This window comes from Canis aureus, chromosome 32 (assembly GCF_053574225.1).
Source record: "Canis aureus isolate CA01 chromosome 32, VMU_Caureus_v.1.0, whole genome shotgun sequence".
Lineage (NCBI taxonomy): Eukaryota > Metazoa > Chordata > Mammalia > Carnivora > Canidae > Canis > Canis aureus.
The window spans coordinates 40,635,304-40,662,217 of record NC_135642.1 but is presented as its reverse complement, the minus strand read 5'-3'; the positions used below and the strand labels follow the sequence as shown (position 1 = coordinate 40,662,217).

General features: G+C 46.1%; 1 protein-coding gene across 2 annotated transcripts; it reads left to right on the top strand.

Annotated features, from left to right (window-relative positions):
- Positions 1-160: 160 nt before the first annotated feature.
- HEXA (hexosaminidase subunit alpha) lies at positions 161-26,184 on the top strand. Of its 2 annotated transcripts, none has more exons than XM_077881776.1 (14): positions 161-449; positions 15,522-15,614; positions 16,743-16,808; positions 18,481-18,527; positions 19,029-19,139; positions 20,030-20,131; positions 20,597-20,729; positions 21,351-21,531; positions 22,734-22,820; positions 23,086-23,158; positions 23,870-24,053; positions 24,267-24,357; positions 24,782-24,886; positions 25,937-26,184. In XM_077881776.1, the coding sequence occupies exons 1-14, from the start codon at positions 197-199 to the stop codon at positions 25,998-26,000; spliced, it is 1,590 nt and encodes a 529-aa protein (XP_077737902.1). In that variant the 5' UTR covers positions 161-196; the 3' UTR covers positions 26,001-26,184. The 2 variants fall into 2 exon arrangements, with proteins under 2 accessions (XP_077737902.1, XP_077737903.1); XM_077881777.1 differs by lacking the exon at positions 161-449 and adding an exon at positions 593-1,006.
- Positions 26,185-26,914: the final 730 nt, after the last annotated feature.

Sequence of the window (26,914 nt, the reverse complement as noted above, 5' to 3'; positions counted from 1 at the left end):
GTCCGCGGAGCGCTCCGCATCCTCCCCGCCCTTCCCGCCTCCCCGCGGCCGCCCAGGGGGCGTGGCCTCCCCGCGCGGCGGCCGCAGGGGGCGTGGCTTCGGCGGTCACGTGCCGCGCCGGTAGTCACGCGGGCGCCGGTCAGCTGACCGGGGGCTCACGTGGCCCGGCCGGCCGGAGCGGGGAGAGCGGCGGCCCATGGCGGCCTCGGGGCTCTGGCTTCCGCTGCTGCTGGCGGCAGCGCTCGCCGGCCGGGCGGCGGCCCTGTGGCCCTGGCCGCAGTACATCCAGACCTCCGAGGCGCACTACGCCATCTTCCCGCACGACTTCCAGTTCCGGTACCACAGCAGTTCGGCCGCGCAGCCGGGCTGCTCCGTCCTGGACGAGGCTTTCCAGCGCTACCGCGACCTGCTCTTCAGCTCCCGCGCTTGGTACCCTCCTGAGCCCACAAGTGAGTCGGACCTGCCCCGGCTCCGAGGGAGCCCGCCCGAGCCTCCCGCGACGCCCTTCCTTGGGCTTCGGCCCCCCACCCCCGTGGCCCACCCCCGTGGCCCCTGGTCTTCCCCTGCCTGCAGCTGCCGTCGCGGCCTCCCCGGCGTTTAGTCCCCAGCTCCGTGCTCCGCCGCTCGGAGCCGCCTGCTGGAGCCAGGACTTCCCCGGAATCCTGCCCCCGGGCGCTGTGCCGCCAAGAATCCCTGCTGCGGGACTGTAGTTCAACCAGGATGTCCAATTGCCGCGAATTCCGTGCCGGGAGACCTCGAAGGGGATCCCCCTGCCCGTGCGCAGGTGTCGCAGGGCCCCGCTGAGGCTGCGACCGGGGGCGGCTAGAGGACACCAGGGCGGACAGCGAACACTGCAAGACGAGACATTACAAGTGACGTGACCCACGCAGAGTTACACAAGCGTGTCTGACACGTGGCGTGTCCAGTAAATGCCTAAAACAGAGAGAAATCCGAGAAGGCTGCCGTAGGAGAATGGATTCTGGAGCAGCCGCTTCAAGTGGGGGTGGTGGGTGTAATTGGCCAGGACTGAACAAGGAGAGTAGTCCAGGGAGAAGCAAGGCCACGCTTGAGCTCAGGGTGCCTTAGGGTGTATGTGATGAGGGTGGGGGAGTAGGGAAGAAAGAGGTCGGGGAGGGGCGCGGGGGTGCGGCGTTGAAGGAAGTCAGGAGTGCTTTGGACGTCGGTTTCCTCTAAGACAGGGGCGGGCAGTTTGCTTTAAGGCCGTTGCTGGGAATTGTGTTTGAGGGTTGCTTCAGGGCAAATTGGTAAGTAGAGTCAGCAACACAAAGGAATGACATTCTGCTTTCTGGGCTCAAAATTTAGGATTTTCTTCACGCTATTTTGGAATCTGGTTCTCCGGTTATGGTGTACGGGTACTTAGCGGGGGAAGCCACGCTCATGATTGGGCCATATGGTAACATCATCTTGTACTATGTTTGAAGCGTGATTAAATTACTCTCACAAATGTTCTGGTTTGATTTATAGACTTAACGGCATTTCATTAAACAGATGGTACTTAGGGAGTGATAGATAATTTAGGGAAAGAAAGGGAGTCTCAGCATCAGGGTAGTTCTGGCAAGGTGGATCAGGCTGGGGAGGATGAAAAGCCTGCTATTGCGTGTGGGGCAGATCACCGACTTCTCCGAATCTTTAATGACAAGTAATGCCTTAGACAAGATTGGCACTCAGAATGTATTTATTTTGGTATAGAACAGTTAGGGCTTGACTTGCAGGTGGAAAAAAAAAAATCTGTCATCTAATTGGTATATACTTATTCCAGTACTGGGCACTCTGGAGATTACAAGAAAAGTTTGCTCAAAAGTAGACTTAGGGAGCATAGGTGGTGCAGTTAGCTAATAAGCGTCTGACTCTTGGTTTCAGCCTAGGTGGTGATCTCAGGGTGGTGAGATCACCCCTTACCCCTTGCTCAGCGCCAAGTCTGCTTGAGCTTCTCTCTCCCCCTCTCCCTACTCCTCGCATTTGTGCTTTCTCTCTCTCTTTCTCTCTCTAAAATAAATCTTTAAAAAAAAAAAAAAGTAGGCTTAAGCTTTGCAGCCCAATTAAAGAAATACGAAAGGACACAATGTGTTATAAAATGCTCAAAAGATAATTAGAACGTTTGCTACTATTGTATAAATTAGGATAATTCCTATACTTCTAAATCAAGCTGTTACCTCCGTTGCTGTAGGTCTACAGTTTAATGAAGGCAATAGAAACGGATGGATATGTGGCAATGGTGTCCTGTAAATTCCCTAACGAAAGATTTAGAGACATAAAAAAAAAAAAACTAAATAAGATGTTTATATCAATTTGTTACCTTACTGTGAATCAATTTGCTGTATTTAAGGGTTCTTCTTCATTAAGAGAACGAAAAGTGGTTTGGATCAACATAACCAAAGACACAGAAATAACTTCCTTCTCTGTTGTTCTTCCATGGAGCCTTCCCTTTGGAACATTCGTTTCCTGGAAGGCTTTCAGATGAACTGTAATCTTCTTTCTGCAAAAACGAGGATGAATCTCTGGAGGGAAAAGCAATGCCTGCACAGCCCAAACCAGACTGTATTTCTCTGTGGGGCTGATTTTAGTAAAGAAAACATGTGCAATTTAAATCTTAGCTTTAAACAGCTTTGCATCTCCTCCATAGGTTCTGGGCCAGTGTCCTTAATATAGCACAACTTCTGGTTTTGATCTGAACCTAGAATTCAGTGGAATCTTACTTCCTTGAAAAACAAATCTGTTATTGAGGTTTGATTTGATTCTGAATTCACCTTCAAGGATTAGCTGTGGTCTACCACCATTTGCTGAATGGTCAATGGAGGTCAATTGAGTATTTGCTACCTGTCTATGTCATTGAGAGGTGTTTCTGCCAACCGGAGGGTGTGTGTTGCATGTTGTTAAACCTGTTAAATGGAATTAGTTTAAGCTCTAGATACTTCAGTGAACCTAATTCTGTTTTGATTATTGAGCCACATCTTGTTTATGAATCAAAGATCTGATCTGATGTTGCCCCAGATACTTTTCTGGGTACCTGATGGAGTTGATAAAGCCTATATTTTTCAAGTAAAGTGGCTAAATCCGATTATGTCATTTGACTGAATTCTTCTTTGCTCTTCTGAAACTAGTTGATTGAAGCCATAGTGTTTAATGGCTTTTATAAAGTTTGCGTCCAGTTGTGATATTCACACACATTTCCCTATGAGTTACTTAGGATGCCATTGTTCCTAAATAGAATAACTCCTTTTATTTTAGAATGGAAGGAAGATTATTATGAGTATCTGGATCCTTCTGCAGCCCTTATCAATATTTGATTTGCTCATCCTCAGGTGTGAATCAAGTGACTGATAAGTGACATAGTTCATTACAATCTAAATCTCCTAAAATACCTCCTTTGGCCATTCCTTCTATTACAATGCCTGGAACATAAGAGATATTTAATTATTTGTTGGATATATTAACTTAAAAGGACTACTTCATATAAAAGTAAAAAGTCTTACGATTTTTGTCTAAGATTATCAAAAAAGGAGATGATTTGCAGGTTTCATTTAGGAATGATTGCCTTTTCAGTTTCAAATTTGGGATGTTATGTGGATTCCAGAGAAAGGAGGATCACACTCTGCAGTGGTCCCAGCTCAAATGCCTCTTATCTCATTACAAAATTGGAGATGCCTTGGGAATGCACCTAGGGAATGTAGGAGGGAAACGAATAAAAGTTGGGCACCTGGGCTGGGAAGAAGGAACAATGGTGATTCATGCTCCACTCTAATTGCATAGTGATTATGTATCTTTAGCCTTTTCTGTGACAAGGACAAGTTATTCCAGGGAAGACTTGATTGCCACTAAATTTATTATTTGAAAGCAAACAGGAAGAAAACCATACAGGGAGAATGTTTTGTAGTAGGGTTACTTTTCTTGTGAAGGGGTATGTGGAGAACATATGTAAGGAGGAGAAATACAAGAATTTGGAAGGAGACAGGTAGCAGGAGCATAGTTTTTAGTGAAGGCCAGAATAATTGTGCTCCATTTTGAATCCCAAGGCCTAGCTTAGCCTCCAGTCCTCAACCAGGCTCTATTCCCACAGCCTTGTTTTTTCTTTCTTGTTAAATCATAACACTTTCCCAATAGCCCAGGATAGTGCTGAGCCCAAGAAGGTCAGGTTGATGAGGGTGTATGTGGGTACCTTGGGCCTGGTTTATGAAAAATTCAAGTCTTACTTCCTTGAACTATCATTGCTACCTCTGCCTTGGATACTCTGCTTGAAAAACCTGTACCGTGGAGGACTCAGGGTCTGGAACAAGATTTACTCTGGAGTTGGCCAGAGAATCACTTAACAATGTGCCTTCATGTAAATTGCCTAATTTCCAAGTAGCTGCTGCTGCTTTTTTAATCTGCCTCCATTTCAAGCATTTCTGAAGTTAACAGGGAGATAGTGATGACTATATCTTTACAATCTTTGAAGGAAGGTACAGTAGAAGGAAGAATTTGATGATTTTAAAATAAAACAATAAGTCTGAGCCCCAGAGCTGTTCCTCCCATCTCCTTCCACCTCACTTCCTCATCTTCAAATAGAAGAGTGAAGCAAGGCATTGCAGGTTTTTTGTTTGTTTGTTTGTTTTTTGGCCAGTTGGTACCTTTGTTTTCGATAGCAATGGTGAACTATTTTTTTTCTTACAGTTACACAGTTTTTTGCTGGAGCACATTGTCGATTTCTTAGCAAGATAAAGGCATAAACCTCAATCCCTTTCCTGCCATTACACAGAAGGAAAGGAGTTTTACTGCCCAAGCAACACTTTTAGAAATTAAAGAGGTTACTTTTATATTTCTGCATCTTCCTAAATTTCCCCTGCTGGCCCTGGAAATAATAGGAGAGACAATGTGCATCAACAGGAGAGTTAGCCAGTTGGATTAGGAGTTCTCTCCCGCCTTTGTGGAACCACTGACTAGGAGGTCAGCTTAGGAGAGGAGGTTGGATCTGTAGAGGATAGAGTTTAATGTGTGACAGCTTTTCTGGGATCTGCTTCAAGGTTTATGGAGCTATAATCCATCGTAATAGAGAAATGGATTTGCTTTTCTTCTCAATTCCTGGCTATAATGAGTAAGACCCATTACTGTATCAACTTCTCTCTTTTGTTTCCTTTGCTTGTGTTATTGCCAAAGCTTCCTTAGCCTTGCACTCAGCTGATCTCTAGCAAATATAATGTGCTATTGTTATGTCCACTTCTTGAAGGTGATTGGACTTGGGTATGGTGTAGAGTTCTTTCCTTTGGAAGTGTATGCTTGGATGCAGGAAGTTTGGGTGCTTATCACCTTGGGTATCAGTAAGAAGCCTCCTCTTCTTTTGTAAAGCTTTGAGAGCAAGGGAGATGGCTTACCAGGTACACTGTGTCCTAGGTGAAAAGTTTAACTATTGTCCTATTTGACCTTGCCCTGCTAGTAACTAGTACTAAGATCCCACATTAGTGGCTTTGGTCTTTGAACTAGAGCCATAGTCCTAGTTTGAGGCAGATTCAGAGTACCAAGCTTATGTCCTTTTTGTATATTGGAGTCTCAGCCTGTGTGCCATACAGGGTGCCATCAAACAGTAGTGGAGCCTTCAGGCTCCTACAAGAAGCTCATGAAAAGCCCTCAGAGAAACTGTTCTGATGGTGTGGTTATCTCACAAGGCACTCTGGGCTTCTCCAGCCAAGTGGCAAAACTGACTTTTTAAGAAAAAGTAGAAGGTGGAAGGAAACTAGCATTTATTTGAGTGTCTGGCATTTGCTGTATATTACACCCTTTAGTCTTTATTATAGCTGTATGAGGTTGGTGTTACCCCATCTTTCAGAACTGAGGCTCACAGAAGCTAAGTAACATGTGCAGAGTTTCACAGCTAGTGGTAGAGCAGAATTTCCGGTCAGGTCTCTTTGTCTACAAAGATTTGCTCTTTTCAGTGTGCAATCTTGGGGCAATCTACTGCTCTTATTTTCACTAAGCATTATACAGATTAGTGATTTGGAAAACTACTGGCCTTTGCTAGGAGTAAGCCCTGATCATATTACAGTGTTAATTACCTCAGATAGTAACTTCTAACATCTCATTACTTAATCATTAGCAGTCAAATTATGAAAGTTTTGATCCTGGACCCATCATTATCAAATTCCAGTAGTATTTCTGGTCAGCTTCCTTCTTTCCATCCATCCTTAGTACAAGTAGTATTTATTAAGCAACTATAATTTGTCAGTAACATTTGTCCAAGAATATTGACTGAACTGTCCTTGTCCTTAAAGAATTTATAGTCTCTGGAAGTGGGAATACAGACATCCAGTAAAGTATCAGTAAAGTCATTTTTGCTGATAAGTACAAGGTACTCTGGGAACACCTGACCCACAAGGGTGTTTTGGGGGTGGAGATGGCACATTTTGAGAAGGCTTCCGTAAAGAGCTGTCCAATATTTGAAAGTAGGAATTGGTGGAGATGCAGGTAGTACTCCGAATAGAAAGAACTGCATGTGAAAAAAGCCTTCAGGAAAGAAGCCTTCATGTCATATATTTAAGAAACTCAATGTCACTGTGTTTGAAGCACACAGATCTAGGATGGTTCAGTAGGTTAGTTGTATGGTACAGAAGCTTGAGAGAATGAGTTGGAATACCTCTAGGGGACAGGAAGGTCTAAAAGGTGACCACGGAAGGGTGATAAGGTATTGTTGGATAACTGCTAAGCTAGAATGTGGGTTAGTTCTTCCTCTTGAATGTTGAAATCACCTAGGATGAAAGCCAGCCTTGGAATGGAGAGGAAGGGGACTGGGGACCAGGATCCAAAGTCTTGGGTAAATAAAGAGGTGGCCAGTTGTTGCAGAGTGTTAGTAACAAGGAAAGGTTTGAGATTTTACAACTGAATGTCATAAGCCGCAGAAGAGAGGTGTTTTGTTCACTTGATGGTAGAGGATAGTTGTCCTGGAAGCAACTGAGAAGAAGCTGCCTCTCAGAGCAAGTTGTAGGGAAAATAGTATTCCTAGGGACAGCCAGGTGTCGGTTAAGGAGGAAATAGAAGAGACTGAAGATGTTGGTAGTTCAATAACTGGATTCCAAAAAACATTTGGGCGTGGGTGATGTTGTAGACCAGGTGGCTTGGTGGAGGAGAAGAAACAACATTTATAGGAATGAGAGTGTGGTTCCAGAACAGAAATGAACAGAAGTGTCTATATACTGGGCAGCATGACAAAAGATGATTGCAGTATGACATGATAGATCCTCCTGACTATAAGATAGCCGTGAAAATAAGCTCCAGAGACAAGCAAAGAGTTCATATACATGGAAGAATTTAATATATGGTAAAGGAAACATTTCTAATCAAAAGCGAAAAGCTGTTTAGTCAATAAATATAAAGGGATGATTGGTTATCCATTTGGGGAAAAACTTAAATCTGTATCTCATATCAAACACAAAAATAAATTCCAGGTAGTTAAAGATCTAAAGATAAAGACCATGCCATTAAACTATTAGAAGTACAGGAAACTGTTCATATGGTCTTAGAAGCAGAGGAGGCTTTTCTAAGCAAGCAGACAAAAGAAACCATAAAGGAAAAGATGAACAAATTTGACTACATAAAAGTCAAAGCAAGAGAACCATAAGGTTAAAAAAATTAAGGACAAAATGGAATATTTGGAATCTTAAAAGACAGATTAAAATCTAAAAAGAGCTCTGTAAATCCATAAAAATAAAAACTTTTAAAAGTGCAAAGACTCTGACCAGTAAAGGGGCACCTGGGTGACTTAGTTGGTTAAGCATCTGATTCTTGATTTTGGCTCAAATCATGATTGCATGGTCAATGAGATTGAGTCCAGTGTTGGCCTCTGTACTGGGCTTTGAGTCTGCTTAAGATTTCCCTCTCCCTCTACCTCTCTCCACCCTGCTCACTCCTTTTCTCTCTCTCTCTTAAAAAACAAACAAACAAAAAAACAAAACACACACACACATATATATGTGTGTGTGTGTGTGTTTATATATTACATATATATAACTAGTAAATGCAAAGTGATTCTCAAATTCAGTCATTATACTTAAAATACAGATTAAAACAATGGTATATTTCTTTATCAGGCTGCCACAGATGAAAAACAATTGAGACAGTCTAGTTTGGGAAGGATGTGGAGGGATGGGCCCATGTATGTTGGTTCAGATATAAATCAGTACAGTAATTTGGAAGAGTAAATTGGCAGTGTCAAAACCAAAAATTTTCCTATCTTTAGCTTACCTCTAGGAATTTTCCTATAGAAATCTCTCCAACAAATGTTTTCTCCATGGCTGCTGTGAATGTTTACTGAAGCATTGTTTATAATATTAAAGCTTAGAAGCATTCTATAATGTCCGTAAAGAGGAGAGAAGTTAGGACTTCCCACTTTTTAAAGTACATTTCAAAAATGGAATTTTATTCAGCATTTATAAGTAAAGATGTAGATCTGTATATATTGACATTAAAAGGTCTGCAAATCATTTGGTAAGTGGGAAAAAGTTACAAACTATTATGTATTAAGATCGCATTTTTGCTTTAAAAATAATCTGTGTATTTAGGAAAACAATTGGAAGACTTTGCAAAAATGTTAACCTGAGTCATTTTTGGGGATCCAGAATTATAGGGAGGTGCTCTCTTGAGGGTGGGGAGAGAGAGGAAGAGAACAAGTTGAAGCTTTAAAAGTAGGGGGGGAAAAAGACCTTTAACCAGAACATTTACAAAGAAGATAGGCAAGAAAACATTCGTTTATGAGCTGGATCAATTGCATTCTGAGTGGGTATTAATAGTCTCTAGAGGGTGAAAAATCTTGGGACTCATGAGGACTGAATGGTTCTCGAACAGTGAATTCAGCAGCACTGTAGAAGAGCTCCAGGCTCAGGGGCATTTGGGTTCTCAGACTCCTACTTTGCCAGGATAAGAAGTTTGACAGGGGCGGCCTCACCTCTTTGCTTAGCCACCACAGTGTACTTTTGCATCAGTTGCTTCCCAGGCTTTGAGTACCTTTTCCCTTGTTGGTAGCCTGGCAAATACCATCTCAGGGTTGAAGGTTCTGCTCAGAAGTCCTCTCCTAGGAAGCATCCCTTTCTGGGGGTAGCTATAATATCCACCCTAGCCCTTATCACACTGCTTTGTAATTGTTTGTATTTGTCTCTCCTACTAGACTGTGAGCTCCTCAAGGGCAGGGACCAGGGCTTGTTTTTATTTTGAACTGCCCCAGCGCCTAGCACAGTTCCAGACGTACAGTAAGTGCTCAGTATATCCTGGTTGGAATAAAGAAATCAGTGGTAAATGAGTGATTTCTAGGACTTTCATTGGACTGACTATGGGGAGAGAGAGCCTGGATGTGAAGATATAAAGGTGGGACGGGGCAGGGAACAATGTGGGCATGGAGAAGCAAAACGGCACCAACCTAGGAGAACACCAGGATAGAAAGGGGCAGGGTACACCTGAAGGAGCAGGAAGGTGCCTAGGCTGGCACCTTGACTTTCCTAGTGTGCACCCCAGAAGCCAAACCAAATGCCACTCTATACCTGAAATGAATGTTTTCTCCATGCTGCTAAAGTTCTGTGAATTAAAAACACATTGATAAGATGGAAATATTTTGGTTCAGGGAGGAGCAGGTTGTGTGCAAGGAGATGCTATTGTGCACTGAAATAAAGATACAGTTTCTGGGTACCCTGATGCAGGAATGATCTCTCCCTTCCAGAGTAGTTGAAAGATCCAAATCTTTGGATTAATGAAGCCAAGAGTCTTCATAGCAGTGTCTGAAGAGACACTTCCTCTATGCCTGGGTGTCTTCTTACCATTCCCCACCCTAATCCCAGGACTTCACAAATCCTAGGTTTAGGGGTATAAAAGTAAACTCTCCATTAACTACTTGCCCTTTATGCCTAATTATCATGTAGCACAATCATTATGCATACATAGCATTAAATGTGCATTTTTTAATTCTAGCATCATTCATTTTTTCAGCAAACATTTATTGAATGACTACCGTGTGTCAGGCACTGGAAATACAAAGGCCCTGAGATTGGCCCCTGCTGTTGAGGAACTTACAGCCTCGGTGAGGAGATAGACAAATAAACAGCATATATTAAGATAAGTGTTACAAAAAATGTATGTATACCTTGCTTCACGATCTCATAGGAAGATCTCTTAGGAAAGGGTGGGGGAATGACAAAAGTTTTATAAAAGGAAGAATCAGCTGTTTCATAATTAAGTGAGATGTGGAGGCAATGTGAAGTTTGCTTCACTTGGAGGGAAGCAAAATGTGCAAAGGAAAGTATGGAGAAAATGTGGCACTCTCAAGATTCTGTAGAGTTCATCAATCATGTTACCGTGAGAATTCCTGCACAGGAGCAAAGACCTTCATATTCAAAGATCACAGAGGATGGTAGATTGAAATGGGGTATATGTGAAGGCAGGGAGAACAACTGGGAGATTTTTTAGTCCTTCAGGTGAGAATTTACAAGAGGCTGAATTAAGACATTGACTCAGTGGCAGTGGGAAGATGGTAATGATGTTGAGATAATAAGGCTTTTGTAATTATGAGACTTAACTTGGCTGTCTCTTTTTTAGTGTGGTACTCTCAGTGCTTAGCACAGTGCTTGACACAGAGTAGACCATCGATAAATATTATGGGTGTGTGAATTTTTAATCTACTCAGAAAGATGGAAGAAGGAGGAGGTTTCTGGTTTAGATAAATCAATACATGGTACAGTTACCAAACTGAGAGAGAAGATCAGCCAGCAAGAGGAATGAAGAGTTAGTTCAACTTAGTATTTAAGATTTGAAGGACTTTTAAGCCATTTGAGTGTAGGCCTATGAGCCTAAAGTTTCAGAAGAAGAGTTGGTGTGGAAAGGTAGATTTGAGAATCATCAACCTACTATGGGGTAGGTGACATTATCCAAGGAGAGTATAAGTGAAGAGAAAAGGGGAAGCCTGGAAACCTTGGGGAATACTTGCATGTAGGGGCTGGTGAAGAAAGGGGAGAACAAGGAAGCATATTCAGAGAGTTTGAAGGAAAACCAAGAGAGAGCCATGTCCCCTAAGCTAAGGGAGTTTAGTTTCAGGAACATCAGGGATGTCTGTTGCTGCTGAGGTCCCAGAAGAAGTGCATGGCCACCAGAATATTACCTCTGTCACAGCAGGGATTTTTGTCTGTTTTGATCATTGCTGTGTCCCCAGCACCTAGAACATCCTGGCACATAGTAAGCACTCAGTAAATAACTGTTTAATGAATGAATGAAGAATGAATTGAAAAGGGTCCCTTGAATTTAGTTATAGAACCACAGGACCTTGGTGAAGGCATTTGCAGAGGAGTGGTGGAAAAGGAAGCCATGTTGTTATAGAGGGCTAAGGAGTAGATAGGGTGTCAGAAGTAGCTACCAAGAGAGGACTGGGATGGCCAACTCCATGAGCACTTGTGTGCCAGGCACTGACGAAGCCCTTTACCTGTACGGACTCATTTAATCTTCCCAACAGCCCAGTAAGGTAGGGACTAATCACAATCCCCATTTTTTTTGGATGAGGAAACTGCAGCACAGAGGGAAAATAACTTGCCCAGGGTCCCACAGCTAGAAAGTGTTGGAACCAAGATTTGAACCCAGATCTGCCTGGCTTTGAAGTTCAGCACCTAACTCCTTAGGCTGCATTTCCTCTGGGGTTCCTTTGGGACCAGAAGCAAGAGGAAGAATCTGTTGGAGATGACTTGGAGGTGCAACCAAGAAGACTTAGAAATATTTGAATGCTGATAGGAAAGAATCAGTAGAAAGAGATAATTTGAAGATTTGGGGGAAAGGGGAAATTATTTATCGAAGAGGAGCCTAAGGAGAGATCCAGAGGATAGGTGAAACAAAACCCCTTCCACCAGGATAGGAGGCAAAGATAAAGATTAGGCATGTGTTGCAAATGTTTTTGTCAGGGAGGAGAGGAGAAGTAAAGATGGATGGGAGTTCTCTTCTGATTGTCTACTTAGAGTAAAGGTGGGGGAGGGTTATCAAGTTACAGACTTGAAGAAAGTGGCTCAAAATTGAAATAGCTGTTGCAGAGGGTAGAAGAACGCAGTGGTGGAAATGGGGGATTTTCAGGGCAACATCAAGGGCCCAGCCAAAATGAGAGACCATGATTGTACAGCAGCCAAATCCTGCCATTATATGACTTTCTGTCTTCCCTCCAGTAGGTTGCAGTAGCCAGGGTCAGTGCACAAAAGGTAGATGTTAGATTGATCCAGGGTTGAAGGTTTTGCCCACTGGATGAGCAGAAGAAAAGGACAGGTTGCTGAGAGTACTGGCTAGATTGTGTTTGAGGTGAGGGATATGCACACATAGGCCAGCAGGGAAGCAAGTGAAGGTGGGAGAGAACTGAGAACAGAAGAGTGATGGAGGGGATCCCTGGGTGGCTCAGCAGTTTCGCGCCTGCCTTTGGCCCAGGGCCTGATCCTGGAGTCCCGGGATCGAGTCCCGTGTTGGGCTCCCGGCATGGAGCCTGCTTCTCCCTCTGCCTGTGTCTCTGCCCCCCCCCCCCATGTCTATAATAAATAAATAAAAATAAATCTTAAAAAAAAAAAGAGTGATGGAAGGGTCATAGCACTGGCATCTGGAGAAAGTTCCAACAGTGGGACTGGTAGAAAAAGGGTCTCAAGAGTTCCACATCCAGAGCTGGCCTGTCTGTGAGGCATAGGCTAAATTATGCTAAAAGGGGAGGGGTGCCAAAGGTAACTAATGTTTTCGTTGTAAACACTCCTGTACTGTGTGAAATTTTCCCCCTTTTTAAGTTTAGAAGATGTAAACTTTTACGGTGGACTAGAGGAAGAGAGCAGGTCTGCATGAAAGCAGGAGGACGACAGGGCTGTGGAGATAGGAGGTGATGGCCGTGGCATGGGACCCTGAAGCACACTATCTGTGCGTGGAGTCAACAAGGTGTCATCTCTTTGGAGGAGTAGCCAGGATGTGGCCCTGCCTTGCCATTACATGCAGAGGAGAAAAATAGGAGCCCCGAAACGTGCTCAGCTTAGCAGCCACAGAACTGGAACCAGCCTTTCCTGATTTCCCAACTCAGTGCTCTGTTTGCCGTGTTTTTTTCCTGAGCACCTGAGGCATCAGACTTTCCTGTTGTGCCAGCTGGGCTCACTGTGACTGTGCCATGCCATGCTTCCTACACACCTCCATTCTTCCCAGTGCAGAGCATGTGGGTGCATGGGGAGGAAGCTGGCCTGTCCCCTGCCTATTTCCTGCTTGCTTCAGGGTAGCAACTTGGATACGGAAAACCGCAGTGGTGATACACTATTTACATCCTTTTAAATGACCCAGTGTCCCTCCTGTTTTGCCAGTTCTCACATTGCTGCCTCCCCTAGAACTTCCCCCTCATGGCTTGTTGAAATAGCAGCCATGATTCTGTACCTCCTTTATCAGCCTAAACCCAAATGAGTCCCTGAGAGCACTTAGGACAGGAATTCTTCACCTAAGATTAGAGGCAGGGGGTGGAGGGATGAGCCTTTAGTTAGGGCCATTATTCTAGGGGAAAAAAGTCTTTTCATTTTCATTTTCATCAGATCTTGTAAGGAGTCTACATCCTGGATGGAATGAGAGTGTATTCTAGAAAAATAAAAATACACTATCAACACAACAAAAGTTATAGTTTTCTTACGCTCCAGGCAATAGTTCAGATAAACCTGCTGTTGGTGCTGCCCCTAAGTGTCATTTGGACAGTGACTGTGGCAGTTGCACGTGGATAGTTGTGGTTTCTTCCCAGTTTGGTAGGCTGAGGTCCAGGGAATTAACGCTCAAGCTCAGGATGTTGCCCTTTTTTGGATGGCCACCTGGGTAGATATGCAAATGAACTCTCCACACATTGATATTGGGGTTCTGTGATATGGGGGATTGGAGTAGGGGCGAGGAGGCAAGGGATGAGGGCATAGTTTAAGGGGAATATTCTTTTACAGTTTTATTCGCTCCTTCCTCTCAGTTAAGTCTTCCTCAGTCTTGGGGATTTGTAGAGATGGCCTCTCTGCTTGGAGAGCTTGGGAGGGCCCTATAGATTCTGCTTTGAGAGTAGTCTCTGTCCTGACAGTCTGGCTCTTTAATGTTGCTGGAGATGAGTTTTCAGGGTTTAGAATGGAGTTGTGAGTTGGTCTGGCCCAGAGTAGACTCAAAATTCCCTTTTCCCTACAGGATTTAGGTAGGTATTAGTGTGGATACAGAGTATTGACAGGAAAGGGAAAGGATACATTTTGTTCTTATGGTAGCAAAGGGCCCCTTACTGGCTTGCTTCCTGGCAAGCCCAAGAGCTGACATGAGGCCATGTGGCATAGTGTTCGGAAGGTTGAGCAGGCTTCATTGAAATGGCTCAAGGCTCTTGGGTTACTTCTGCCTAGAGATGGATAACATTTGGGATCCAGTTTGGTTCTGAATTCTCTCTCCCTGCCTTTCCCCAGACTATCCTATCCCTAACTCTGTGGTTCCATAGGAAGTCATGGTTGTTGTGGAGCCAGTATAGATGCATATAGCTCCAAAAAAGAATAGAAAGTGTGAGTTCTGTGAGGTTCAGGCTTGGAGCTGTACAGTCAGAACCACCTTGAAGGTCACAAAGAAGAACCATTAGGAGGATGGGAAGGGACAGTGCATTAGTATTTTGGCTTTGGCTCTTTTGGATTTGGGAGGGGTGCTGGGGTAGGGTGCATCTGTGGAACTGTGCTAGATGCTGGCCCACTGGGTGGCTTTCCGCTGTTGGGCAGAAGGCTGCCTCAGAGAAGCCGCGTGGGAAGAGGGAAGGAAGCAGGATGGGAGAGTGACCATGTACCTTTGCGGGGGCAGCAGCTAGATGATCTCAGGCCTCCTTTGCTGAGGAGATCCTCCTGTCATCTGCTTGCATCAGCTCCTGGGCTTTTACAAAATCAGAAACCTTTCACCTGGAGCCATGAAGAACAGTGCTACTCCAAGTGACCATCTGCAGTGAGAGGAGCGGTACACACACCGGAATGTAAAACTGTCCCTTCATCAAAAAAATGTGTTATGAAAAAATGTTAGAACTAAATAATGCATTTATTCTGACATAATTGATTTATATTCTGGCATCATATAAGCCTCCTATCTGTCAGTGTCTTTCCTTCCTTTCACCTGGTATTACAGATTGCAAGTCAGGTCAGGAGTTAATCTGCAGACCACACTTTGAGTAGAAATGCTCTCAAGCTGCCTCTAGTTTAGAAGCAGTTGTCCAGGTATTGGAATCGTGCTTACTGTACCAAACTAGAAATATAGAACCCTGGTTACAAGGAGCTGCTGCCAGACCTTTGGTACTTGGGTCAGGGCAGGTTACTGGGGAGAGAGGGGAGCACAACTGAAATGAGAAACAATTGAACAGGTGATGGGGGAGTGCCTGCAACAAGAGGGTAAATGCCCTCTTCTCCCTTGCCTCTTCCCACACACATTTGAGCAGTAAGGGACTAGAGCTAGGGACCTTCCTGTAGGACTTTGGTTTTGCCTGTTCCTTCTGATGTCAGGTCAGCCACACTGAGATTACCCTGTCCTTTCAGGAAAACTGCATGCACTGGAAAAGAATTCATTGGTTGTCCTTGTGGTCACTCCAGGATGTAACCAGCTTCCTTCTTTGGAGTCACTGGAAAATTGTAAGTATCACCCTGTTTCCTGTTGTAGAGAGCAAGCGGTTGTCTGGAGCTGTAACTCTGCTTGGCCTGGCCTAAGTTTCCTCGTGCTAGGCCTAGAGCCCTCCATGACGTGGAAACTCAGGGTCACCAAAGGCTGAGAGCCGTAGAAGGTGAATTTGTCATGCACTCTAACCAGTGTCTTAAGGTTGGCTGTGGAACTTCACAGTGGCTTTTCACTGAGTCCCACAGGACATCTGCCTTCTGGACTATATATAGTTCCATTGCCATTGTACGAATTTGTACCCTTGGCTGATATTCTTTGAGAGACCCCACTCTGGGGAGAGAAGAAATGTTTGGTCATAATGTTTTTGGATATTGGGATCCCTGGGTGGCGCAGCAGTTTGGCGCCTGCCTTTGGCCCAGGGCGCGATCCTGGAGACCCGGGATCGAATCCCACGTCGGGCTCCCGGTGCATGGAGCCTACTTCTCCCTCTGCCTATGTCTCTGCCTCTCTCTCTCTCTGTGACTATCATAAATAAATAAAAATTTAAAAAAAAAATTAAAAAAAAAATAATGTTTTTGGATATGACTGAAATGAAGCCAAGTCATTAGCCCTGTGCTGTGTGCCGTCCTCCCGGAGCAGCAGCATTTGGGAACTTCTCAGTCTCCAAAGTGAACATTATGGCTTGAACAGTCTTGGCTTCTTCCTCACATTCTTGGATGAAGTAGTGAATGAAGCCTAGAGACAAAGGGAAAGGAGGGAGATTACAAAGGCTTTGGGAACATTGTAACCTGGACACACCCTCCAAGCATCCCTATCCCCCTCATACTTTCAGCTACAGGCTGGCAGGAACTCATGTTTCTGGAGGGGAGACAACCACAAGGCAAGTGGTGCTTTTCTGTTCTAGCCTGACCCTCATCCGGCATTGTCTTCTAGGGCCTGCAGAGCCTCTGGGTGACCACCCTCCCACTCTGGCCCAAGACCTAGCCGACCTTCAGCTGCTCTGCTCTGGGGATGTCTTCTCTTTGAAAGGAAAAAAATAATTTGATCTTGCTATTGCTTTTTGATTCAAGGATTTACACAGGACATGTGATCTGAAATCTGAGAGTAGAAGTCTTTAATCAGTGGGGTCATTTCTGTCATTTCAGACACTCTGACCATAAATGATGATCATTGCTTCCTCCTGTCTGAGACTGTCTGGGGAGCTCTCCGAGGTAACATGGGGACTGATCCTGGCCGGGGGGGGGGGGGGGGGGGGGGGGGGGAGGTGGCGGGAGAGAAAGATATGAAGTGGGAAGGTCAGTGTTGGTGGGTTGGGAGAACAAGACGGGGGGCCCAGCACATACCGCCACTTGAGGAAGCTTTCTTTATGGAGACCAATTGGAGTGTTTTCCCATGTCCCTAAAGGGAGTATTCTCCTTACACCTACCCTTCAAAGTTGACAGGTGTCAGCACATGCAGTGGCAGCAGCAGCTCGCCTGGGCAGGTGCTCTGGGGAAGCAGGGAGAGACCCTGCAGGCTGATGCTGAGGGTGCCAGCAGGGAACAGGCTGCTTGGGACTCTGCCACAAACACTGCCTGTTCAGCTCTCACTTAACACACATAATTGGAGAGGTTCTTTAAAAAGAAAAACTGTATCACAAGAAATAGATAAATGTCAAAGAAGAAAAAGGAAATAAATAATAAGATGTATATAACTATAGTATTTCATGAGAAAATTAGCACTTAACTGGCTAACACGTGATGGGCCTGTACCCTTCCTCTTGGTTTACTGAAAAGGTATTTGATCATTAGATAAAGACTTAGTCAAATACCTCTACTACTTTTGCAAAACCCCTGCTTTTGAGTGAGGAGGGAAATTCTCACAGGATTTCAAACCTTGTTTGGGTTCCTCTTTGTCCCCTTACCTGTCCTCTTCTCCTCTCTTGTATTTTGGAGAACAGGGGACTGACTCCTCTCTCTGCTCTCTTACACTTTTTGTACAGGTGCTATGATTAGGTTGGGGCTGGGGGAAATCTGAGGACTCCAGGATTCTGGATGTCAGAATCAGAGAAGAAAGAAGCCAAAGCAGATAGGAACAGTCGACCTCGAAGCAGATGCTGAAAAAGATCTCAAATTCTTTCATTCTGAAATCTGGGGACTCTGGAAATCCTTCTAATGGGTTTTCAGAAAAGGGACTCCAGCTGTTGAGAACATATAATGCTCTGGACTCAGGATGCCTGCACTCAGGCCTTGCCAAAATCCAGTAGGGGTTTGTGTCCAGTGGACTAGGGTGGTCCTTCTGGGCCAGTTGCTGCTGGCTATACCTCAGCTCCCTATAGCTGGTTCCCTTCTCAAGGTCTCAAGAAGAAAGGTGGATGATTCTTTGTCTTCTGGATCCTGCTGTGGACCCAGGCTCCTTGGAGACTTAAGCTTACGATCACTTTTCCATAATTCAGTCTGGGATAATAGCAGGGGTAGTAGGTTGAGGATCTCTTTTTCTCAGCTCCTGATCAGTATTAATCATGGAAAGCCTTAACCCATGTGAGCTGGCTTGTCCCCGCATCTGTACTCACAAGCAGACATTTTGGCCTCTCTCAATGCTCTTGTGAGTTCAAGACTTAGGGAATATGGATAAGAAGTATGTGGATTTTGAAGGTTAGTGTGTTCCTACAAGAGGCACTAAAACCCCTTACACTGCCACCTCCCAAAATAAAATAGAGTAAAAATAAATACTGGCTTCCTAGTATACTCTTTGCATCAGTGTTGAGACTCATCAAGCCCATACTATATCCACTTTTACTGTGTGTCCAAGCATTCTCCTCTGCCACATTGGGAACCTGCCAAATGGGTGCATCTCTTTTCCCACCTCCCTAAGCCTTTACCGTGCCTCTCTACTTCCCCATAGGTCTGGAGACTTTTAGCCAACTTGTTTGGAGATCTCCGGAGGGCATGGTAAGTGGGGGCCCTCAAAAAGGGTTCCTTTTAAATCTCTGGGATTTGCTCCCAGTGTTGAGAGTCCTAGGAATAATTTACTTTGCCTTAGACAGGTTCCTGGTGGTTCAAAATGGCCCCAATAAGAATTAGAAGACATGGGTGGAAACTGGTTTGGTAGATTTGGCCTGTTTGGAATCACTGTAATTTAGTTCCTCTGAGTCATTATTTAGTAATGATCTTGAGACCACACTGCTTTAAAGAAAACAGATTAACAGTGAAAATCCAGAAATTGTAGGCTGAGTGGTGTATGGGACAGCTATATCTAGCTAGCATGGGACTCTTGCCCTCCGACAGTGCCTGCTTGTGGTCATTGAGATGTGGGGATTTGGGGAGATAGCTGCTCTGCAAAACAGTCATAGATTGGCTTTTGAAGGATCAGGAGACTTTTCCTCATCCCCGTCCACCCTCCATGGTGAGTTCCCATTGAATCCTGACATGTTAAATGTTTGGTCTGCACAGTTCCTTATCAACAAGACCGAGATTGAAGATTTCCCCCGCTTCTCCCACCGGGGGTTGTTGTTGGATACGTCTCGCCATTACCTGCCACTGACTACCATCATGGACACTCTGGTACCCGGGCCTTAAGGCCATCTTTGCCCTTAGTGTTCTGGGGTGATGCGGTAAGGGGTAGACCCATTGCCACATTCCTAAAGAGTTACAGAGGGAATATGTGTAACTTTATGAGCTCCTAGAGAAAATGGAAAAGATGATCCACTCTAAGAAAAAAAGGAATGATTTAAAGCTACCTCACTGGCTACTCTGGACCAATGTCCTTGTCATCTTCAGGAATGCAGAAGGTGGTTTGAGGAATTGGCTTCTTTGATCAAGCCGAGCTTATTTTTGTTTAGTTAAGGACAAGGTCATAGGAAACAGATGTTCAAAAGCTGTAGCACAGGATGTTCCTATCTTTCTTGAGTTTGATGGCCAGTCTTATCTTACAGTTGCGATCCAGCTCGTGTCTACCTTTGCTCCTCTGGTGGAATCAAAGGAGTGGACACATTCATCAGTCCTGGCCTCTGAGATTTGTGGGTTATGGGGCTACTAAATTCAACAGTAGACTTCACAGTTTGGATAAATGTTAGGCAACTCAGAACAAATGGCGGGAAGAAATATTAGTCTTTGAGGTATTGTGGTGCTTTTTGGAAGACCAGGGTACCACATAGTTTCAGCTGTCCTCTCAGTGTGGCTAAAACACATCTCAAAAAGGGGAAGTAATGCCTCTGTCAGACATCTTTGGATGTGCCCTGGGAGAAGAAATGTGCTAGGTCTTCCCTCTATGGCAAGACATTCCCTGATGGGAAGATTTGATAGATAGACCCTATAAACATTTATCAGGAAGCTGGGGCAGTTTGAGCCTATTGGGGTATGTGGAGCAGCCTGCCAGTCTGCCTACCTTCCCAAGTTTGAGGCCGAAACTGGAGAAGCTGTGATGAGTTCACAGTGTGTGCTCTGATCTACAGGACGCCATGGCATACAATAAATTCAATGTGTTCCACTGGCATCTGGTTGATGACTCTTCCTTCCCATATGACAGCTACACTTTTCCAGAGCTCACCAGAAAGGTATGTCTCAATTTCTCCAAGAGCAAGTTTATGGATTGATGTCTGAGCCTGGCTATGGCCCTGCTGGCAAGGACACTGGCTCTCATCCTAACCAGCCAGATTCAGGGACACGCTGACTTAGGGGAAGGGCACTGGATTTGGAACCAGGAGACCTAAGTTTGAGTGTCCGAACTTTGCCATTAATTTTCTCTGTGAAAGATAATCTCTCCTGGTCTCATTTTCTTTTTGTTTGTTTATATCCTGCTGTGTGCCTGCCTTATTGTCTCATTGGCATTATGATGCTCAGATAAAGCAATAGATGTGCTAGCTTGTGGGAAATTAAAAGATCCTAGGAGATGGTCCCTGATACCAAAGAGCTGTGGGTAGACTTTCTGAGGTGCAGGGAGTCCTGGATGCATTTTTAGTATCTTCTATTCTGCTAGCCTTCAAGAAGTGATATTGTTAAGGATGTCTTGTGCCTTTCAGGGATCCTACAATCCTGCCACCCATATCTACACAGCACAGGATGTAAAGATGGTGATTGAATATGCACGGCTTCGGGGTATCCGTGTGTTGGCAGAGTTTGACACTCCTGGCCACACTCTGTCCTGGGGACCAGGTAAGAATAATGTCGGATTGAGAGAATCTACTGATCCCCCTAGGTGGGCTTCAGGGCATTGGACTCTTGGATGTACTATGCCCCTGCCCTGGTCCCTGGAAGAATGTTTCCCATCTCATCTTCCACCTGGGAATTTAGATAGCCAGAACCTACTTTGGACAAAAGAGGCTACTGTTTATTATTAAACTATGGGCAGATTCTTCTCAGATGCCCTTGTGATGCTCTTGCACGTTGCGCCCTAGAGTGGAAGAAAGATCTTGCCAATTTGGCTGAATTGGGCAGTCTCCTTCCCCCTCCCCCCCCCCCAAAGGTGGTACGAGAGCCCCCTTAGGGAGCAAGGGTGACCCCTGCTGGAAGCAGTGTGTCAGGGCCAGAGTATGTGATAGCTGTCTGGCTGTAACCCAACCTCTGATTATGATCGAGGATATATTTTTATTTCTTTGACTGTGACTAAAGACTCATGATCACCAGTGTCGTGCGTGCCTGGTGGTCCCTCCCTATGTGCATGTAATGTTTATGAACACGATTATCTTACCTTGTACACCTTAATGTCCGTAAGTGTATGACTGCTTGGGGGTCTATGTATTTGTGACGCTTATGTGGGGTTCTCTGTCGGCTTAGGTGTCCCTGGATTATTGACTCCTTGCTACTCTGGGTCTCATCCTTCTGGCACCTTTGGACCAGTGAATCCCATTCTCAACAGTACCTATGAATTCATGAGCTCGTTTTTCTTGGAGGTCAGCTCTGTCTTTCCAGATTTTTATCTTCACCTTGGAGGAGATGAGGTTGATTTCACCTGCTGGTATGATCCCTTTGATCTTTCATCCCTACCTGATGAGCTGCTCACTCAGCATAGAGGTTAGCGCCTAAGAGGCTACCTATCTCAGGTGCTCCTCAGGGGCTAACCTCTCTGAACAGTCTGTCTCAGTCCAGACGGCTCAGGTCTTGGGCTATTCCTCTGTCGACCTAATAGGGGCCCTACCTGATTTTGGCAAGGCTATAAATGTGAAACTGTCCCTTCCTCCTTTCATATCCTTGATATACTTACGGAAGAACCAGGTCCGAGCAGAGAATGGTCTTGGGAAAGTCCAAGATAGAGAAAAATAATCCTCGCCTTTCTGAAATAGTCTGGTTAAAGAGTCAAAACACAGATGAATTTGAGACTAATATATGAAAGTGTCTAGTCAGTATTAAACCGTAAGGTCCAACCCATCAGATCTACTTAGCTCAAAGGAGGTTGATGGGCTTCTCTGAGAAGTGGACCGTAGAGCTGGATCTGGGGAAATAGGCTTTTTGAGAAGTGGAGGGAGGGGGAAAACATTCCAGGAGGAAATGTGAGTGAAATGTAAACGTTCTTGGGGGAAGGAGCTGCAGCAGGTAACAGCAAGACTTGTGGCCAGCTGGAATAAAGAATATATGGTAAGGGGGGAAAAAGCAGAATATGCCTGAGTAGAGAATAAAACAGGGAAACCAGAATCCGGTGCCAGAGCCTCAAACCCACGACCTCAGAGCCACATGCCGTAGACCAGGCAGGTTAATACATGTTCTTGTTGAGAGTTTACATTTAAAGCTCTTGGGGGGATCCCTGGGTGGCGCAGCGGTTTGGCGCCTGCCTTTGGCCCAGGGCGCGATCCTGGAGACCCGGGATCGAATCCCACGTCGGGCTCCCGGTGCATGGAGCCTGCTTCTCCCTCTGCCTGTGTCTCTGCCTCTCTCTCTCTCTGTGACTATCATAAATAAATAAAAATTTAAAAAAAAAATTAAAAAAAAAAAAAAAAAAAATAAAGCTCTTGGGATCCAAACTCCTCCTTTCTCAGCCTGTGTCAGTGGCCCCCTTCACATAGCTTTGGTCGGCCACACCTGCATATTTGGGGCCTCTGAGATCCAAAGTTGATTGGTTTCTCAAGTGCAAAAGGAAGTTGTGGGAAGCCAGGTGACTAATCCCCAAGCTTTGGGCTTTGGGGATGTTGAAATAATTAATCTTCATTTTCTCTTGGGATTTAGGAAGTCCAACCCAGATATCCAGAACTTTATGAAGGAAAAAGGCTTTGGCAGTGACTTTAAGCAGCTGGAGTCCTACTACATCCAGACGTGAGGAAGGAAGGAGGGTGGGCAGGGTTTCTTGGTGTTATGTCTCGGGTCCTCACTTTCCATACCAGGGTCAGGCCCTGCTTGACCACTTTCTGGGCCCTTGAAGGGATACTTTGCCCTATCTTTGCAGCTGTGGAGTAGTCAGTTCCCAACTAGGGAAGACACTGCTCAATCAGGAGTGGGCTCTTAGCCTCAACCCCTGGAGCACTGGCACCAACATCCTAGAACATATTTGAGCTGAGCAGACCCTTTCTTTACTCTCTAGGCTGCTGAACATCGTCTCTGCCTATGACAAGGGCTATGTGGTGTGGCAGGAAGTGTTTGATAATAAAGTAAAGGTGAGCCAGGGGCAGAGAGAGAAGGAGCCACCTGTAGTACCTCCCTCTGGTCTCTCAGCCCTTCCCTGCCTCTGCACAGATCGATCCTTCCTGGCTTTGGATTAGGCTTTAATGTGCAGAGCACTGGGAGACCATCTCTCCTTTCCCCCCCAGAAAGGTCGCAGAGGTATGAGCCCTGGGTGTGAGTGTCAGAACATCTGTCCATCTTCCCTCACCACAAACTGAGACTACTTAGGATTCCTGAGCCTGGCATGCTGGGTTGGGTTTTCCTTTCTGAGTCATAGACTAAGGTCTTCCAGATCTGGGAACAGGGCTGCTTCCCTTCATTGCTGATCACTTAGGTCCCAGCCTCTTGCCAGATACAGAAGCTCTGCAGGAACCTTGTCTCATCCTCAGAAACACCCGGAGATTCTTGGGCGTGTTAGTTCTTGATGAGTCTGCTAGGCCCCACTGCTTGTCTCCCTTAGCTCACAGCCGGTATTACTGTCCCATTATGGCTGCAGAAGGACTGGGGATGGAAGCAGCAGGGAGGACTCCTAGGGCCTACAGAATCCTTGGCCTCTGCACCGGGCTAGGAGCTCAATGGTTAGGAGTCACAGATAAATATTTGCTGCGTGAGAGCAGAGCGGGCACATACCACTTGGCCTGGCTAGTTTGCATAAGCATGAGGGCCAGAAATACCCTCAGCTATGTGCCATTATCTTGTGACAGGTTCGGCCGGATACAATCATTCAGGTATGGCGAGAAGAGATGCCAGTACACTATGTGAAGGAGATGGAGCTGATCACCAAAGCTGGCTTCCGTGCCCTGCTCTCTGCCCCCTGGTACCTGAATCACATAACTTATGGCCCTGACTGGAGTGAAATCTACATGGTGGAGCCCCTGGAATTTAAAGGTGAAAGCAGGGAGCTCTCCTTGCTGACCAAAGGAGGCTGGGCTGGTGCACAGTGCAGGAGATGGAGGGTCTGGGCTAGACCTTTCAGGTTAGCTGAGACGACCTATCTGAAGAGAGGGCTACATTGGGAAGGTAGTTGAAGGGAAACCCTAGGGTTGCACCCTCCCCACCCCCTCCCGCCCCAGCAGCCTGTTGTTTTTTGTTTTCTCTCAGGAAGTCCTCAGCAGAAGGCTCTAGTGATTGGTGGAGAGGCCTGTATGTGGGGAGAGTATGTGGACAGCACAAATCTGGCCCCCAGACTCTGGTAAGGGTTTCCTGAGGATGTGGGTGGTTGGGCTTATGGATGTGGGTTCTCCCCTGTAGACTCACTCCTGTCCAGTCACCCCCAGACAAGTACCCTCCTTCCAGGCCTGAGAAAGAAGGAGCTGTACATTTTGAGAACACCTGCTGCTACTGTCAATAACAGTTCATGATGCCTTTACAACTTACTCTGGTTCCATATCTTTGGGAGAGGAGGAAAGTGTGATCACAACCCACATCTTAATGAAGTTGGAGCTGAGCCCTAGAAATCCCTAGGAGCCCCCTCCCCTGCCCCCCAGCCAGGTTGTTGCTGTGAATAACCTTGGCCCGGAATCCAGGGTGCCTAAATAAGAGGCGGCAGCCTGTGGGTGTCCAGCACCCTTGCAGGGAATACAGAAGCCGACCTGGTGCATGATCTTTCCCTCTAGGCCCAGAGCAGGGGCTGTGGCTGAGAGGCTGTGGAGCAACAAGTTGGTGACTAACCTGGACTCTGCCTTTAAACGTTTGACACAATTCCGCTGTGAGCTACTAAGGTAAGCAGGCAGGCTGTGGAGGGCCTTCCCGCAGTAGGGGGAGCCAGTTGGGGGCATACTGACTGGAAAAAAAATACCAATAAAAGCTGATGCTTACAGAGGCTGACTTTGTGGCAAGCACCGTGCTGAGCCCTTTATAGGCATTATTTCATGGAGTCTTGACCACAACTCTGGAAGGTAGGTAGTTTAGCCTCACTTTAGAGATAGGCATCTGAGGTGCCGGGAAGTTAAGTAAAGCCCCAAATCACTCAGAAGCAGAATTCGGTCCAAGCCAACTTCAAAGTCTCTGCCCTTAGCCATCATGCGATTATGGCCTCTCATGACGCCTGTGCCACTGTTGGGGTTGGGCCTGCATAAGGTGGTCCATTTCCCTAATTTATTCGTTGACTAAGTGTGGAGAACCTGGAGGACTCAGCCTAGTGCAGAGCTGAGAGCCAGCATGGCAAGGTCTAGGCTTCCAGTGTGTGCAATTCAGTGGGCAACTTTGAGCTAGTCCCTTACCGTCTCTTAGCACGTTGCACATGTGAATAACGAAGCAGGCATGCCCAGAGGTCCCCTATGGAGATTGGTCACATCCTGGAACTTGCACGGCTGAACTGGATTTCATGTCCACGCCCTGTGCATGAACAGGACAGCGCATTGGTCCCCCACCGCTGCTGCTTTTATAGGATTTGAGCCATTAAAGGGGGGCTCTGGGCCTGGAGCACTAGGTAACCCTTAGACATGAGCTCTTTCTAACGGTATTGCATTGTTTGGGACTCAGGTATAGTGACTGGCAGGGTAGAAATAGAGAGGTGTTTCCCAAAATTCCTGGACATCCCTGTGTTGGAATCACCTGGGGCGCCTGTTCTTGCCAACATGTGACCCCAGGCCAAGTAAGACTCTCTGGAAGTGAGAGTCCCTGAGTCCTTCTGGTGTACAGCCGCAGTTAGAGATCTACCGAAATAGGGGAAAAGGAGACTGTTGGTTGTGACAGAGGTGTTGCTGGGGCCTTGGACTGACCCCATCTGAGTGGCTGATCTTGCCCTGTTTCTTCATGTCCTCTTGCAGGCGAGGTGTCCAGGCCCAGCCCCTCAATGTAGGCTACTGTGAACAGGAGTTTGAACAAACCTGAGCAAGCAGCCCCAGGCACTGAGGAGGGTGCTGGCCCTAGGAGAGCAGTAATGGGGCCAGGCTTCCACTGCATCCCGCCCGGGGGACGGAGCCCCTTGCTCACGTGCCCCTGTCCATGGAGAGAAGGGGGCCAGTGTTGGCACTAGCATCCAATAAAGAGTGATGTGGCATATTTCCATAATGAACATGGATTACCTGTGTGAGAGAAATGTGAATGGCCCTGGGGTAGGGAGCTACCTGCACTGGCCTTCTGCTCCTGAGAGCGATAGGGCACAGCAGCCCTAGGCGCCAGGCTGGCCTCAGTGTCTGCCCTTGGACTGGGAATGAGACCCTGTGCAGCCTGTGAGTCCTGTGATGCTTCTCCCGCCCCCAGCACGCAGTCTAAACACACAACCTCATCCTCAGTCTGCTCACTTCCCTGTGAGTGTAGAGGTCCCATAGACCTCCAAGGCTTCTGTGTATGGAAGAAGGCATTAGAGTGGCCCAAGGAAGTTCTGGGGAGCAGCAAGGGCTCCAGACCCAAGCTAGTTACGGAGCAGCCCTCCCCCATGCATCCTTACACACTTCCTTCCTCTAGAACTTTTTTTTTTCCTTTGGGTTTGGGTTTCTTGTTAATTCAGTTTCATGCAATCATTATTTTAATATTATTGAACATATGTTGTGGTCTTGACACTATGGTAGGTGCTGCGTTTGAAGGACTTGGTCCCCAGAGACTGTAGTCCACTTCCCAGTATCCAGCAACTTCCACCCACCTCCGCCCACCCATTGGCAGCCCAGTAGCATCTTCTCAAAGAATTGATGGCACAGCTGAAGCCAGGAGGAAAGCCCCTGAGGGCCAGGAGGTGGCCGTGTGGCTCTGAAAGAGGTCTTTGCCCATGTGGCCAGGTTTGCCTGAGAGGAAATGGCTCCTTGTTT